The following is a 12,831-nucleotide window of genomic DNA, read 5'->3' as shown; positions in this document are numbered from 1 at the left end:
CTCAGCTGAGACGTGAGCAGCCGCCCTGCCCCTGCCACCGTCCTACACTTCACTCAGCACACGGCACTTGTCACTGCCCTGGACTCACCAGGGTGCACAGCCTAGGGCGCAGGGCCCTCGTCCACAAGGACCTTCTCGTACTTCCCGTGTCCAGTGGCCACGAACTTGTACCTCTTTCCGGACGGGGTGGTCTGTTGGGAAGAGAGGAGGAGGCACTCCTGCTGGAGACAGCGCGGGGCCCAGCCGCGCCCTGCTCCGCCACACCAGGGTCTACCTTGGTGGAGGACGAGGTCCCGGAGCCTCCTCTCTGCTCCCAGAGACTCCTCTTGCTCATGTCTCCAGCTACAACATCCTGGGCACAGACAAGGGAGATGGCATGGCTCAGACCCACCCATGGGCGCCGGCAGCCCTGGCCCTTCTTTGGCCTGGGGACCTGCCTGCCTCATCTCTCGAGTGAGGCCCCAGGGGGAGCTTCAACACTGCCCAGCCTTCTCCACACGCCAGCCCTCTGCCTCTCCTGGATCAGCACCACACAGGGTACCTCTCCTGCTGCAGGCTCTGACTTCCCAGCTCCTCTCTGCCTACACGGGGGCCCTACCTTGCAGGAGGGGGTCTTGGCCAAAGACTGAGTCTGCACCTCTCCTGTCTCCCATCGACTCTTGGTACTGGACACCGCCATGCTGGGCAGCTCTATGGAGGTCTGGCGGGATAGTTTGGGCATCCAGCCAGCAGACTGCAGAGGAGACAGAGTCCCAGGGCAGCTTTAGTGGACAGCCACCATGGGGCATAGGAGGGGGTCTGGCTGGGAGGCCTTTTTCATCTTCATATTCTCCCCAAGGTCAGGCTGGAATGGAGTTCTTCCCTTCCAACCCGCTTGGGGAATGCTCCTGCTCGGAAGCACACGGGAGCCCCAATGGCACGGGAGAAGCAGGAGGTCTGTCTTCACGCTGCTCGCGGAATGGGGCTGGAGGAACAGTGGGGGTGCGGAAGGCCACTGATTGCATGGAGGAGTTCTGGTTGGACAGAGGGGCATGAGTTAGATGGAAGGGGGACATTGGTTGAGTAAATGGCTTTGACCAGACTTCCATTGGCTGGCTGGAAGAACGTTAGCTGGATAGAGGGTGTTGGTAGATGGAGGGTGTCGCTCAGATGGCGAGCACTGCTAGATAGAAGGTGTCGGTGGCATGGAAAACTGGTACGGAAACGGAGAAGGGAGTGTGCAACAGGAGGACTGGGCACACCTCACGGCTGAGTGTGCGACGCAGGGCTGGGCGTACCTCGATGGCCTGTGTGTACTGCTCCAGTCGCTCGTCGATCTTGGAGACGCGCGGGGCTGGCTGAGACTTCTTCACAGTGTTACTGGAGGGAGGAGTGAGCCTCGTACGCCACCCTTCCAAACCCCCTGAGCCCTCTGGGAGCGCCCAGTCCAGGTCTCCACCCACTCAGCCACTCTCCTCCATCCCCTCCTGGAGAACCCTGCAGACTGACCTCTTCTCTATGGAGCGGTTCAGGGACACAGTCCTGTCGGCAAGCTGTGGACATAGACAGAGCTGTGGGTCCTGGGCAGCCAGAAAAAGGCCATGCTCCATCCCTCAATGACCCTACCCATCGGTTCAGTGGAGGATTGTGACTCCCATGTCGCAGGGCTATGGAGTGCTGGCCATGAGCAGGCATGGGGGCAGCAGAGGGACAGGAGTAGCAGAGGACACAGGGCATGATACTGGGGTTGACCTACTTTGGTGGTGGGGCTCAGGGGAGGCGAGCTTGGTCCGGCATTCCCCTCCAAGACTGAAGGGCTGGGGGTCCTGGGCTGCTGACATCTCTGGTGCTGGGGATAGAAAGCCCAGACGCCCAGGTAACCCCTCTTGCAGGCCTCCTGCCCCACCCTGGGCCTACTGGTACAGACACTTTCCCCTGGCTGGGCCTCAGGTCCTGTCTGGCCCTGACACACTCCAGTTCTGGAATTCTTGACAGCAGGGCAGTGTCCTGGACACGTGGAAAGAACTCGCCCAGAGGGTCACCCAGCCTCACCACCCCCACAGTGTGGGGCAGGGGAGTCAGTTCTCTGGATGAGTCCATGGTGCCCACGGGGTGTTGCAGGGGTGGGAGGGTGCTCCAGCCTTTGGGGTACCCTCACCTCCTCCTCTTCCACCTCCCCGTGGCCCTGGACAGTCTCCTCTGGGCTGGTCTCCTCCTGGCTCAGGCACAGCTGCTCCAGGTGGACACTAGCTTGATGCAGCCCGTCCCTGACCTCATTTCCACAGGTTTGCTGGCAGGACCTGTGGGGTTGAAAAGGCAGAACTGACTGAGGGCCACTGATTGCTTGGTTTCCATCCTTTTCCGGTTCCCGGTCTCAGTTTCCCCACCTATAAGACAGCAGCAGTCAGATGAGCTGTCTGCGGAGTCCTGTGACCCCGGCTCCTGGGAGAAGGAGGCCCAAGGAGTCAGAGCCAGCCCCGTCTTCCGGGCCTCTGTGTTGAGGGCAAGGCCCCTTAGAGAACAGCAGCCATGGCCTGGTCCAGGCGGTATAGGGCTACCCAGGCACTGGGGCGGGACCCTCCCAGGACCCTCCCAGGACCCTCCCTACAGCCCCTCTCTGTGAGGCCAGGTTTGAGGCTGTCTCCACAACCTCCTGCCTCTGCCTGCCTTGCTCCTCAGTGGGCGAGTGGGCCAGCGGAGCAGGACGTCCAGGGGAGGGAGAGAGGAGTCTGGGGATGTTTTGGGGGGCTGGGGCAGGGACCGCATGACCTGGGAGAGGGGCTGCAGGGAGGCACAGCCTGCCATTTGGCAACTGGGTGTGGCTCTGCATTTGAGCGGGGCTGAAGCTGGAGAAGAAGATGGTGAATTCTTGTGTTTTCCATGATTTCAGGCCCTTGGAGTACATGCCAGCCAAGGCCAAGACCCACCCGCCCAAGGTGGGCCAGGGTCTGAGCCAGGGCAGCCACACAGAGAGGCCATTCAGGAGCTGGCCGTCTGCGTGGCCAGGCAGGTGCGGGTGGGGTGGAGGCTACAGGGGCCCAGAGATCCACCAGAAGAGCAAAAGCGCCCCCTGCTGTTGGGCAGGAGAAGGAGGAAGCCAGCAAGTGGAGTTGCAGCCCTCCCTCTGAGACCCACAGCAAGCTGGGACGCTGAGGACCACGCAAGGGAACTGAGGCTAGCTGTGGGTGGCCAGGGACCAGGGCCCTGGACAGGAAGGGGGTCTAGGGCGCAGGAGCCTGGCTGTAGGTAAAAAGGGGCAGCAACTACACAGGAGAGGGCTGAGCCGGATCTCTGGCTGCTCCGAGCCTGGGGAGGGCCTCAGAGGTCTGGATCAGGGAGCCCGGACAGACAGCCACTGCCTGGCCACGCAAAGCTCAGGCCTCAAGCTTGGAGCAGAATTCTGAGCCGGTTTGGAGCCCACCGTGCCCAGGCCTGACAGGCTAGGGCTGGGGGGTCTTCTTGCAAGTGGCCCCTGGGTTACCAAGAGCCGCTCAGACCCTGAGCGGGGGAGGGCAAGGTAAGGCTCTGGAGCGGACCCTGTCTGAGGGCCCCGGGGTGCTTTGGGCCCCCACTGCCCTGATTCAGAGGCACACACGTCCAAACATCTGGAAAGCGTGTCCCCCCTCCCCGGGCTGACGCGCAGGCACACATCTGGAAATACCTGCTCCCCTCCGTGGGAATGGAGATCAGCCAGCCCCCAGGGAGGGAGGGGTGGCGGCTGCGGGGCTGCAGAGCGAGCATTACGTAAGTCGGCCGCAGCTGTGCGCTGATGTGGCTGCCCCCCACCACCCCCCTGCCGCAGCTGGTCTGGATGGGGCCCAGGGGCCCTGGGGAGCCCAGGGATGAGATCTCCTCCCGCCCTCCCTGCAGCCCCCTCCCCGCCGCCATGTCTCGCTCCCTTCCTCCCTCCCCCCTTCTCCGCCTTCACAGCCAGGGGGCATTGGGGGAGCTGGCTGGGGCAGAATCAGAGGCTGGCGCACCCCACTCGCCTGTCCTGCTCGCCCTCCGGACTCTCAGTCCTAGGGGGCTCTCCTCCATCCGAGGCCCCCTCCGCAGCCCAGCGTTGCTGCTGCTGTTGCTCTGGCTTCTGGGACCAGTCTCCAAAACCCTCATCCTCATCGAGTTCGGGGGCCTCTGAGGGCTTCAGTCCAAGGCTGGAGAGAAGTTGAGGTGTTAGCCTGGGCCTCCTGAACCCCTTCACTTGCCCAAGTGTGGGAGACCCAACGGCTTCAGAGCTGGCTCCCCTGGCAAGGCTATGCTCCACATGGTCATGACACTTGAGGATAGGAGGGTCTGCACTATCCATCTGGGGCTCCCCATGAGTCTAGGGCTCCCCTAGAGCTGGCTGTGCCGCCCCCACCAGTAAAGGGCTCCCCTAGTGCAGGGTAACGCCTCCCCCATCATCCAGGGCTCCCCTAGAGCTGGCTGTGTCTCCCCATCAGTCCAGGGCTCCCCTAGAGCTGGCTGTCTCCCCATCAGTCCAGGGCTCCCCTAGAGCTGGCTGTGCCTCCCCATCATCCAGGGCTCCCCTAGAGCTGGCTGTGCCTCCCCATCATCCAGGGCTCCCCTAGAGCTGGCTGTGCCTCCCCATCATCCAGGGCTCCCCTAGAGCTGGCTGTGTCTCCCCATCATCCAGGGCTCCCTAGAGCTGGCTGTGCCTCCCCATCATCCAGGGCTCCCCTAGAGCTGGCTGTGCCTCCCCATCATCCAGGGCTCCCCATGCTGCCCTGCGCTGTCCTCACTGACTCTCCAACGTAGCAGGGTAAGCTATGCATGGGCTAGGGGCTACAAGGGGTTCTCAGGCTCAGGGTGAGCGAGGGCCTGGCCGAGGGACCGTGACCGCTGCAGCACCCCACCCCGCCCCGAGCTGCTGACTCGGAGAAAATGGAACAAACCGGCCAGGAGGAAGGGAGCGTTATTGGAGAGACAGCCCAGCCCAGCCACGGAGGCCTCCTGGGTCCGGGGAGGAAACGAGCAGGCCTGTGGCCGCCAACTTGGACGTGGCCTCCATGAGTCACCGGCAGCAGGGAACTTGGGCGGGGGGCTCGGGGGCCAGGGCCGTGGCTGGGGTCAGCACCAGTCCAAGCAAGGGCTGGGACCAGGCAGTGGCCAGAGCCTGAGTCAGACCCCAGGAGCCCGGCCGGGAGGGGTGTCCTCTCATGGCTCTCTGCACCCTCTGGCCAGGCAGGCGTCCGGCAGACGGGGTCACCCAAGGCTGCCGACCACCCTTGCCCAAGGTGTCCTACACTGGAATCTCAAAGTCCAGGGCCTGACCACCAACACTTCCCTCTACCCAGGCCTGGGCTCCGCACACAGCGCTCGAGGGCCCAGGAGGCTTACAGTGCCTCCTGCTCCGGCCGGTCTGGGTAATGGCCACCTTCCTCCTGGTCCTGTGTCTGTAACTGCCTTTCCCGCTGCCGCCGGCGCTGTTCACGGGCCACTTCCTCCTCATCCTCCACACTCCACTGAGTGGTGAGCCTGGAGGGAGACAGGGACAGTCATGGTGGAGACAGGGCTCATGTGGCGAGAGCAGTGGACAGCCCTGCCCTGGCTGGCTAGGGTCAGTCCTGGACAGGTTCTCTCATTCTTAGTTTACCCATCTTCAAAACAGAGGTCATGCTCGCAGCCATGGAGCTGCCTCTGGTCTAGGGGGAGGCCCCTGGGCTCCATGCATCTGGCCACCCGTGTACTGTCCTGGGGACAGAGGGGGCTTCAATGTCCAGGTGGACCTGAAAAACCCAAGATGGAACTCAAGACTGCCCTCCCCGCCCGCCTGCCTCCCTGGACCCAACTGCACAGACCTAGAGCAGAAAGGCTTTGCTCCAGAAGGGCTTGGGAAGAAGTGGCCGGGGGTCCAGACCAGCACTGGCCTCTTGAGGTCACACAACCTTGGACAACAGTGCCACCAGGTGACCGGTCAGGCAGCCACCCTCTCCCCACCCAACTGGGGCAGGCCTTCCTCCTCCTCAGCAGCTGAGTGTCAAGAGGAGGTGGGCTCCACACCACAGCCAAGGGTGAGGAGGTCTGCGCCCAGCCTCCCAGCAGGTAGTCCTGTCCAGCCCAGCCCCTCCCGTGTCCACTGAGTGCTTGCCCAGCCCCCAGCTGGCACCCCACCCTCACCTCAGAGCCACCTCTGGAGTCTCTGGGCTACTTCAAAAGTTGGGGAGAGAGTCCAGGTAGAGCAGCTTCCCCGGACCAGCCTTAATGGTCCCTCAACAGCAGGGTTGGGGACAGACATAGCCAGGCACAAGGTGGGCCCAGGGACCTGCAACCCTAGCCCAGTAGATCTCTGGCCATTGCTGTCCACAGGCACCACAGGCCTTGACCATCCCCAGGTGAGCTGGGGAGGGGGAACATCTAGGGTCTCTGCATCTCAGGCTCACTGCCCCCTCCACCAGGGAAGGAGCCCAGGCCGGAGCTGGTTCAGGGCTGTGTCTCCCTGCTGGGGTCTCAGTCCTTCCCGGCCCGTGTCCGCCGCATGACCCCACAGCCCGCTCCCCTCTGGGCCTCAGTCCCCTGGCCAGGCAGCCCTGCCAGCACATGATCTAATCTCCCCAGGTCTCCCCTAAGCCTGCCAGACGAAAGCCAGGCCTCTCCTTAGGCTCCAGGAAGGCCCAGCCACATGGGGCTCCAGCCTCCCTCCGCCAGCTGCCTGCCTCATCTCCACCGGCCTTCAACTGCAGCCCAAGGAAGCCCTTAACTCCCTACACCTGGCTCCCATCACTGCAAAGAGGCTGGCCTCCCGCTCTGTGGCCTCTGCGGGCTGGGGAGGGGGAGCTCCCTGCTCTTGGGGTTCCTGCTGGCACCCCAGCAGCCCCCCCAGCGGACAGTCAGAGTTGGCAGGTGGGGTGTCCCTGCCTTCCCCAGGCAGCCCGGGGAGAGCCCATGCGGGGTGAGCTCTTCCCAGCGGGGATCTCCGTGTGCACAGGCGGACCTGCCTCTAAGTCTGCACACACGTGCGGAGGTTCTGGAGCATGTGTGGGTGGGAAGTATGTGCCCGGGTGGGCATGTGGGGCTGGGACCCTGGACAGAGACGTGCTCCTTCCTGGGGCTGGCCCCAGGTCTCCCGTGGCCTCTCACTGAATGGGATGGGGTCAGCCTGGCTCCCCGGACCCCTGCACGGCGCGAGGGTGCCAACCCTGGGGTCGTGAAGCCACAGGGCCCTGGGCAGATCCACGTGAGCCCACGTGGCTCTCCCGGTCCCACCAGCAGGGTAGACACCCATGTGCTTGCCCTCCTGTGCCTACATGGGCTCCCCACACAGCCTTGGCACACACGTGGGCGTCCCTGAGCCTTGCACACGGGGCTCAGGAGCAGGGCTTCAAAGCGGCAGGTCCGTCCCCCTCCCAGGCTCATGCTGGGGGTGACCCCACCTCCCTATATGCTGTTTTCCTCCACATCACCAGGACGACAGTGAGCAGGGCCTGGTGGGGGCAAGGTATGTTTTCTGGGAACATGGTTGCTACAGAGCCAGGGTCCCTCCAACAGGCACCCCCACTTAGCCCTCCTTGGACAGGAGCTGGGGGGACAGGGTAGCGCGGGGAAGGGTCTCCCACGCTGGAAGAAGCCCCGCCAGCCCCCGCTCTGACCCAGCAGCCAAGGACAAGGAGGCCTCTGGGCCCCTTTCCCTGCCTCCTCCCTTCCCGCCGGCCCCAGGATGTGAGTAATGGGCCCCCTCCCATGACCTCACCCCTCGCTCTTCCACAGCTGGGCTCCGTTCTGGGAACTGAAAGGGGCGGCTCTCCTGGGGTGGGGTGGGGGCCTCTGGCCTGGGAAAGGCGCCCCCGGCCAGCGGCCGGGACCTTGGCAAGCTTTGCAGAGCTGTCAGGACTCTGGCGATGGCCGCCCCGCCCGGGGCCCTGGCCCGCCAAGCGCAGCTGCAAGGGATTTGGTGTTCCTGAGCAGAACGCAATCAGCCATTTCCTGCGTCTGCTCTGGCTCCAGGGCCCAGGGCTCAGCCTGACGGGCCAGGGAGCGGGGCCCGGCCCCCACGCCTGCACAGCCCTGGGTTCAGCACGGCTCGGCCCCGAGCAAATGCGCCCACACACAGACCCCAGACCCGGCCCCCACTTTCAGTGGGGCTCCTGAGCTCAGGCTTCCCTGTGACCATGTCCAGTATCTGCAGCCCCCAACTCAGGACACCTACCCCTCTTTTCCTTCCTCCACAATACCTCCAGGCTTAGGCTCCAGGAAGCCCCCCCAGCAACATGGGGCTCCAGCCTCCCTCCGCCAGCTGCCTGCCTCATCTCCACCGGCCTTCAACTGCAGCCCAAGGAAGCCCTTAACTCCCTACACCTGGCTCCCATCACTGCAAAGAGGCTGGCCTCCCGCTCTGTGGCCTCTGCCGGCTGGGGAGGGAGAGCTCCCTGCTCTTGGGGTTCCTGAGACCCCAAGAGAGTCCCCCCTGAGACCCCAACAGTGCCTGTCCTGGGCTGGACCCTCCCAGCTGCCCACCCCCTTTCCCCTCTGGATAGTTCCTGCAGGGGCAGCAAGACTCAGTGCCTGTCCCAATTCTGCCCCCTGCAGGCTGCTTGGGTGACTGCCCCATCCAGCCCAGCCTGAAGGTCAGGCAGGGTTTGTCCCCAGCCCTGGGGAGGACTTGAGGGTTCAGCTGTGGGACTGGGACCAAAGCAAGAATGTCCAGGAGCAACTCCTCCTCAGGCCACCCAAACTCTCCTGACCCCAAGTCTCCTGGACACTGGAGACTAGGGGGCTGGAAGTGACCAGGAGGCCTGGGAGCTGGCTGGTGGCCCCAGGAGTAGGTGAGCTGGCTCCCTGGGACCATCAGAGTCTCTGCTGCCTTCCAGAGCCCAGCTGCCCCAGCGTCTCACACACACTCTCCACCAGTACGGACACTTGTCTCTTGAGCAACTGCAAAGCCCTTGGGAAAAGGGACAGCAGGGGCAGGACCCTGGCATCTGGAGGGTGCCGGGACAGCATGTACCCCTGCCCGTGACATTCACAAGTAGGCCCCCAAGGGCAGAGGTCAGGGTCTGTCCTGGAAGCCTGTGGGGAGGGTGGCAGGCCAGTACCTGCACGCCACCATGCGGGCCACCATGGGCAGGCACCTTGGCCCCCGGGAGCTGGGCAAGGCGGGGCAAGGGTGTGGTTCTGCCTGGCTGTCACTCATCCTGGAGGCCACAGGAGGCAGGTGTGCTCTGCCTGATGCCTGCACCCAGGTGCCTGGCATTGGTCCTGCCCAGGCTCAGGCGCCCTCCCTCCATCACGGTGCCAGGAGTCTGCTCTGCTCAGTGTGGAGGGAGCAGGGGTGGGTGGCACCTTTCCTGTCGTGAAGACCCAGCTCCACTCTAACAGGGGACATGACCTTGACCTTAGGTCTAAAAGATGAGCCGGGGTCCCGGGGCCAGAGAGAGCAGGGGTGAGGGTCAAGTCGGGAAGGCCGCAGAGCTGAGGGAGGGCTCTGGATGGCCCTGGCCGTCCCCTGGCAGGAGTGGAAGTGGCCAGTTGTGTTGGGAAGAGCCAGCAGGGTGGACAGGGAGGAGGGACCAAGGCAAGAGGGATGCAGAGGGCTGTGCTGGAATGGGGGACAGGGACCAGGGCCTCCAGGGCGAGACTGACATCCGTCTGTGGGAGGCAGAACGGAGCACGGTCTGGGGAGACATGGGCAGAGCTTGGCCTGCACGTGGGCTGTGTGGGGACCCCCAGAGATGGCCAGCACCAGGCACAGCTGCAGGAGGCCCGCCGGCCCTGGGGTGGGAACTCGTCAGGGCCCCGGGCAGCACCTGGGCAGCTGGAGGCAGCGGAGAGGAGCTGCTGGGGGCTGGGGAAGCTCCGTGACCCCCGGCCCTCCTGGCTCAGGTTGGCGTGGCCACCCTCACTGCTTCCACCGTGGCCAGCGCATGGTCCTGGCGGGAGCCCCAGAACCCAGGTCTCCAGCCTGGCCGCCCAAGCCGCCTCCCTCGGCAAGGACCAGGTGGCCAGCGTGCAGAGCTCAGCCCCGCCTAACCACACACACGCTCTCCTGGTGACCGTCAGGCCCTTCCTGGAGGGAGGCACCCGGGCATGGGTCACGGGTGCTGAGTGCGGTGGGTCAGGGCAGGTTCTGGACAGGGAGGGGGCTCAGCAGTGCAGACAGGAGCCTCTGGCTGCTGGTGGAGGGCAGACGAGGGGAGTCCAGCAGAAGCCTGTTGCTGCCCTTGGCTGGCTCAGCGTGAGAGGGGAAGGTATCGGGAAGGCCAGGACGGAAGAGATGGGGAAGCAGGGACGGTGCCTGAGGGAACCCCGCAGGGGAGGTGGCAAAGGACGGGCTTCAGTCTCCCTGACTCCTGTCCAAACCCAGCCCCACCCTCCCCAGCCTCCACTCCTCTGTGCAAAAGAAGGGAGGCCACGGCCTGCTCAGCAGGGTGAGTGCGGAGACCCTTTCTGAGCAGTGTGTTTCCTCCCCCCTGCCCTGGGACCAGGAGCCGGCTGGGCCAGTCAAGGCCTCCCAGGGCCCCTGCCCATGTCCCCCCTGGCCTGGGCAGGCACATCACATCTGGGAGCCTCCCTGGGCTCCTGCCTGCAAGGCTGGCCTCCCTACCACCAGGGAAACAGTGCACCCTGTGGGCAGTAGAGGAGTGAGCCCAGGCTGGGGCACTGAGGAGCTGGCGGTGATGGAGACTGGCCCTGTGACAAGCTCTGCCTGCAGGGACCACCCCAGAGGAGGCGAGGGTCGCTCTGCCGGATCCAGGGCTCTGGCTGCCTCCTCCCCAGAGCAGGTGCCGGGCATGGGGCAGGCAGCAGCCCCTGGCTGAGCCCTGGGTGGGAAGTGGCCCTGACTGGAGGTCAGATGGCCATTGCAGAGGGCCCTGCACATGAAGGGCTGTGCTGTGGAGAGCGGGCCTCTGCCCGTTGCGACCCTGTGCCCCGCGGCCCGGCCCTGCCCCCTCTCCCCATGTGGGGCAGCCCGCAGAGCCTCTTGCGGGAGCCCACGGACCCTCGCCAGAACCCCCAAAGCTGAGGCAGCTCTGCTCCTGCCGGCCCAGCCGCTGCCGGGAGCTCAGTGCCGGTCGGGGCTGACCCAGGGAGGCCGGCTCTGCTGAGGTCCACCCACCGCCCTCCCACTCTGGCTCAGGCAGAGCGCTGCACACGCAGGGGACCCTGCCCGAGAGCCCCGGCCTCCTCCCTGCCCTCGCCCACGGGACCTCCCTTAGGGTGCTGGCCCTGGTGGCCCCACCTGGTGGCTCTGGACCACCCGGCCCAGCTGCCACACAGCTCCCAGCCTGCTGAGCAGGCCTGTCCCCCAGGTTACATCCGGGAGGATGAGGCTGGCCTCGAAGTCTCCCCACTGGCTCTGGGGGAGGGGAGAGCCAAGCCTCTGCCACCCGCGTGCCCGGCCCCGAGGTCCCCACCTGCTCCACAGCCCAGCTAACTGCGGTCCAGCGTGCCGGCTCCCCGCCTCTCCCGCCTGCCACTCTCCCAGGCTCATGGTGGCCGGGTCCTTCCCTGGAGGTGCCAGGGCCCAGACGTGGTGCTCTCCCCTGCTGCCAGGCCAGGAGACACGGCTCGCCTTGAGGGACGGCCGCGGGGGAGGCCCCTCTTCCGAGATTCTGGGGTGGCAGCGACAGGGAGTTTCCTGCGGGCAGGGTCCTGTGCTCACACCGCCCTGGGGGCTCTGTGGAGAGAGGCCACCGCAGGGGCTGGCACGGCAACGGCACAGGGGGGCCTGGGGACCCGGAGACAGCTCCAGGGGCCAGGCGAGGGCACCAGGAGGGGCCTGGGGCCAGCAGGTGGAGCAGGACCCCCGGAGCACAGGCCATTCCCCAGGCCTCCCGCCGGGCACCCTGCTCCACGCACGCCCCGTCCCACCCCTGCCGACCTCTCCCCAGCGTGGCTGCCCAGCCGTGCGGCCCACCCCTGCCACGCTCAGCTCTGGGGGTGGGAAGGGTTCTGCCCTTGCCAGGGCTGCCTTCAGCCCTGCACTGCACCCAGGACCCCGGAGCCGGTGTGGTGGCCACCTGGGGACCCCACAGCCCCTCGGGGAGCCCCACTGCTAGTGCTGGTCAGGGGCTGCAGCCCAGGCCTCCCATCACACCTCCCAGGCCTCCAGGAGACCCTAGCACTGCCCACACACCCTTGGAAAAGGTGCCCACGCAGCACCAGGCAGCTCTGACCTTCAGGATCAGATCCCACACCTTCAGAGGGCTAGAGCTGGGCTCCACAGAGCCCTAGAGACCCCTGGACTGGAAATAGGACGCCTCCTTCAGCTCCCCTATCCCACGCTTCCCTGAGGCCAGGTCAGGGTCCTCCCTCCTCTGCCCTCAGTGTGGGGTCCAGAACACAGCGAGATGTCCTGCTGACCAGACTGTCACCTCCCTCGGTCTGGGTGCCCTACCTCTTGTGATGTGCTCCATGGTCAACCTGATGCCGACAGCCTCCTCACCCCAGCACTGTGGCTCTTCTACATCTCTGCCTGTCTCTGCTCAGTCAGTCCTGCCCCTGGGGACCTGGGGTCAGGGGTCAGGGCCTCGCCCTCCCAGCCTCTTGGATCCTGGTGTGGCTGTGGCTCCCACTGGCCCCAGCTTGCTCGCCCTCCCTCCTGGCACTGTGTGCGCTGTGTCCCTGGGCCTTTCTGTTCTTGGTGTCACTGACCACACGCCACAGGGGCTCAGGCCAAGTGCAGAGCAGCCCTGGAGACCTTCCTGGCACCCGAGCCCCACCGGGCATCCTCTGGGGGGCATGAGCTTCGGCTGCACCTGGGTTGTGTCCCCACGTCCCCCAGAGCCAGTGGGGTGCACGGCACAGGTCTGGAGCCCCATCTCCTCAGCCCGCAGCAGAGCTGCCCTGGCAGGGCGCTCACAGCGCTTCCCAGGCAAGGCTGGGCACTCCCCTGACACGCGGTGGTGGCTGGCA

General features: G+C 65.4%; 1 protein-coding gene across 3 annotated transcripts in view; it reads right to left on the bottom strand.

Annotated features, from left to right (window-relative positions):
* The window catches only part of LSP1 (lymphocyte specific protein 1), a 31,380-nt gene that overhangs the window by 4,028 nt on the left and 14,521 nt on the right, over positions 1-12,831 (bottom strand). For 2 of the 3 annotated variants that reach the window (XM_079104961.1, XM_079104962.1), the window contains exons 2-10: positions 5,320-5,457; positions 3,960-4,133; positions 2,138-2,279; positions 1,736-1,828; positions 1,489-1,532; positions 1,278-1,359; positions 599-733; positions 275-352; positions 89-191 (exon numbers count right to left, since the gene is read on the bottom strand). In XM_079104961.1, coding sequence (XP_078961087.1) covers positions 102-191; positions 275-352; positions 599-733; positions 1,278-1,359; positions 1,489-1,532; positions 1,736-1,828; positions 2,138-2,279; positions 3,960-4,133; positions 5,320-5,457 — 976 coding nt within the window. In that variant the 3' untranslated portion in view covers positions 89-101. The remainder of the gene's footprint in view (positions 1-88; positions 192-274; positions 353-598; positions 734-1,277; positions 1,360-1,488; positions 1,533-1,735; positions 1,829-2,137; positions 2,280-3,959; positions 4,134-5,319; positions 5,458-12,831) is intronic. The other variant, XM_079104963.1, reaches the window with a different exon arrangement.

This window comes from Sciurus vulgaris (assembly GCF_902686455.1).
Source record: "Sciurus vulgaris genome assembly, chromosome: 11".
NCBI classification, from domain to species: domain Eukaryota; kingdom Metazoa; phylum Chordata; class Mammalia; order Rodentia; family Sciuridae; genus Sciurus; species Sciurus vulgaris.
The sequence above is the reverse complement of the archived record's forward strand: the minus strand, read 5'-3'. Positions and strand labels throughout refer to the sequence as shown.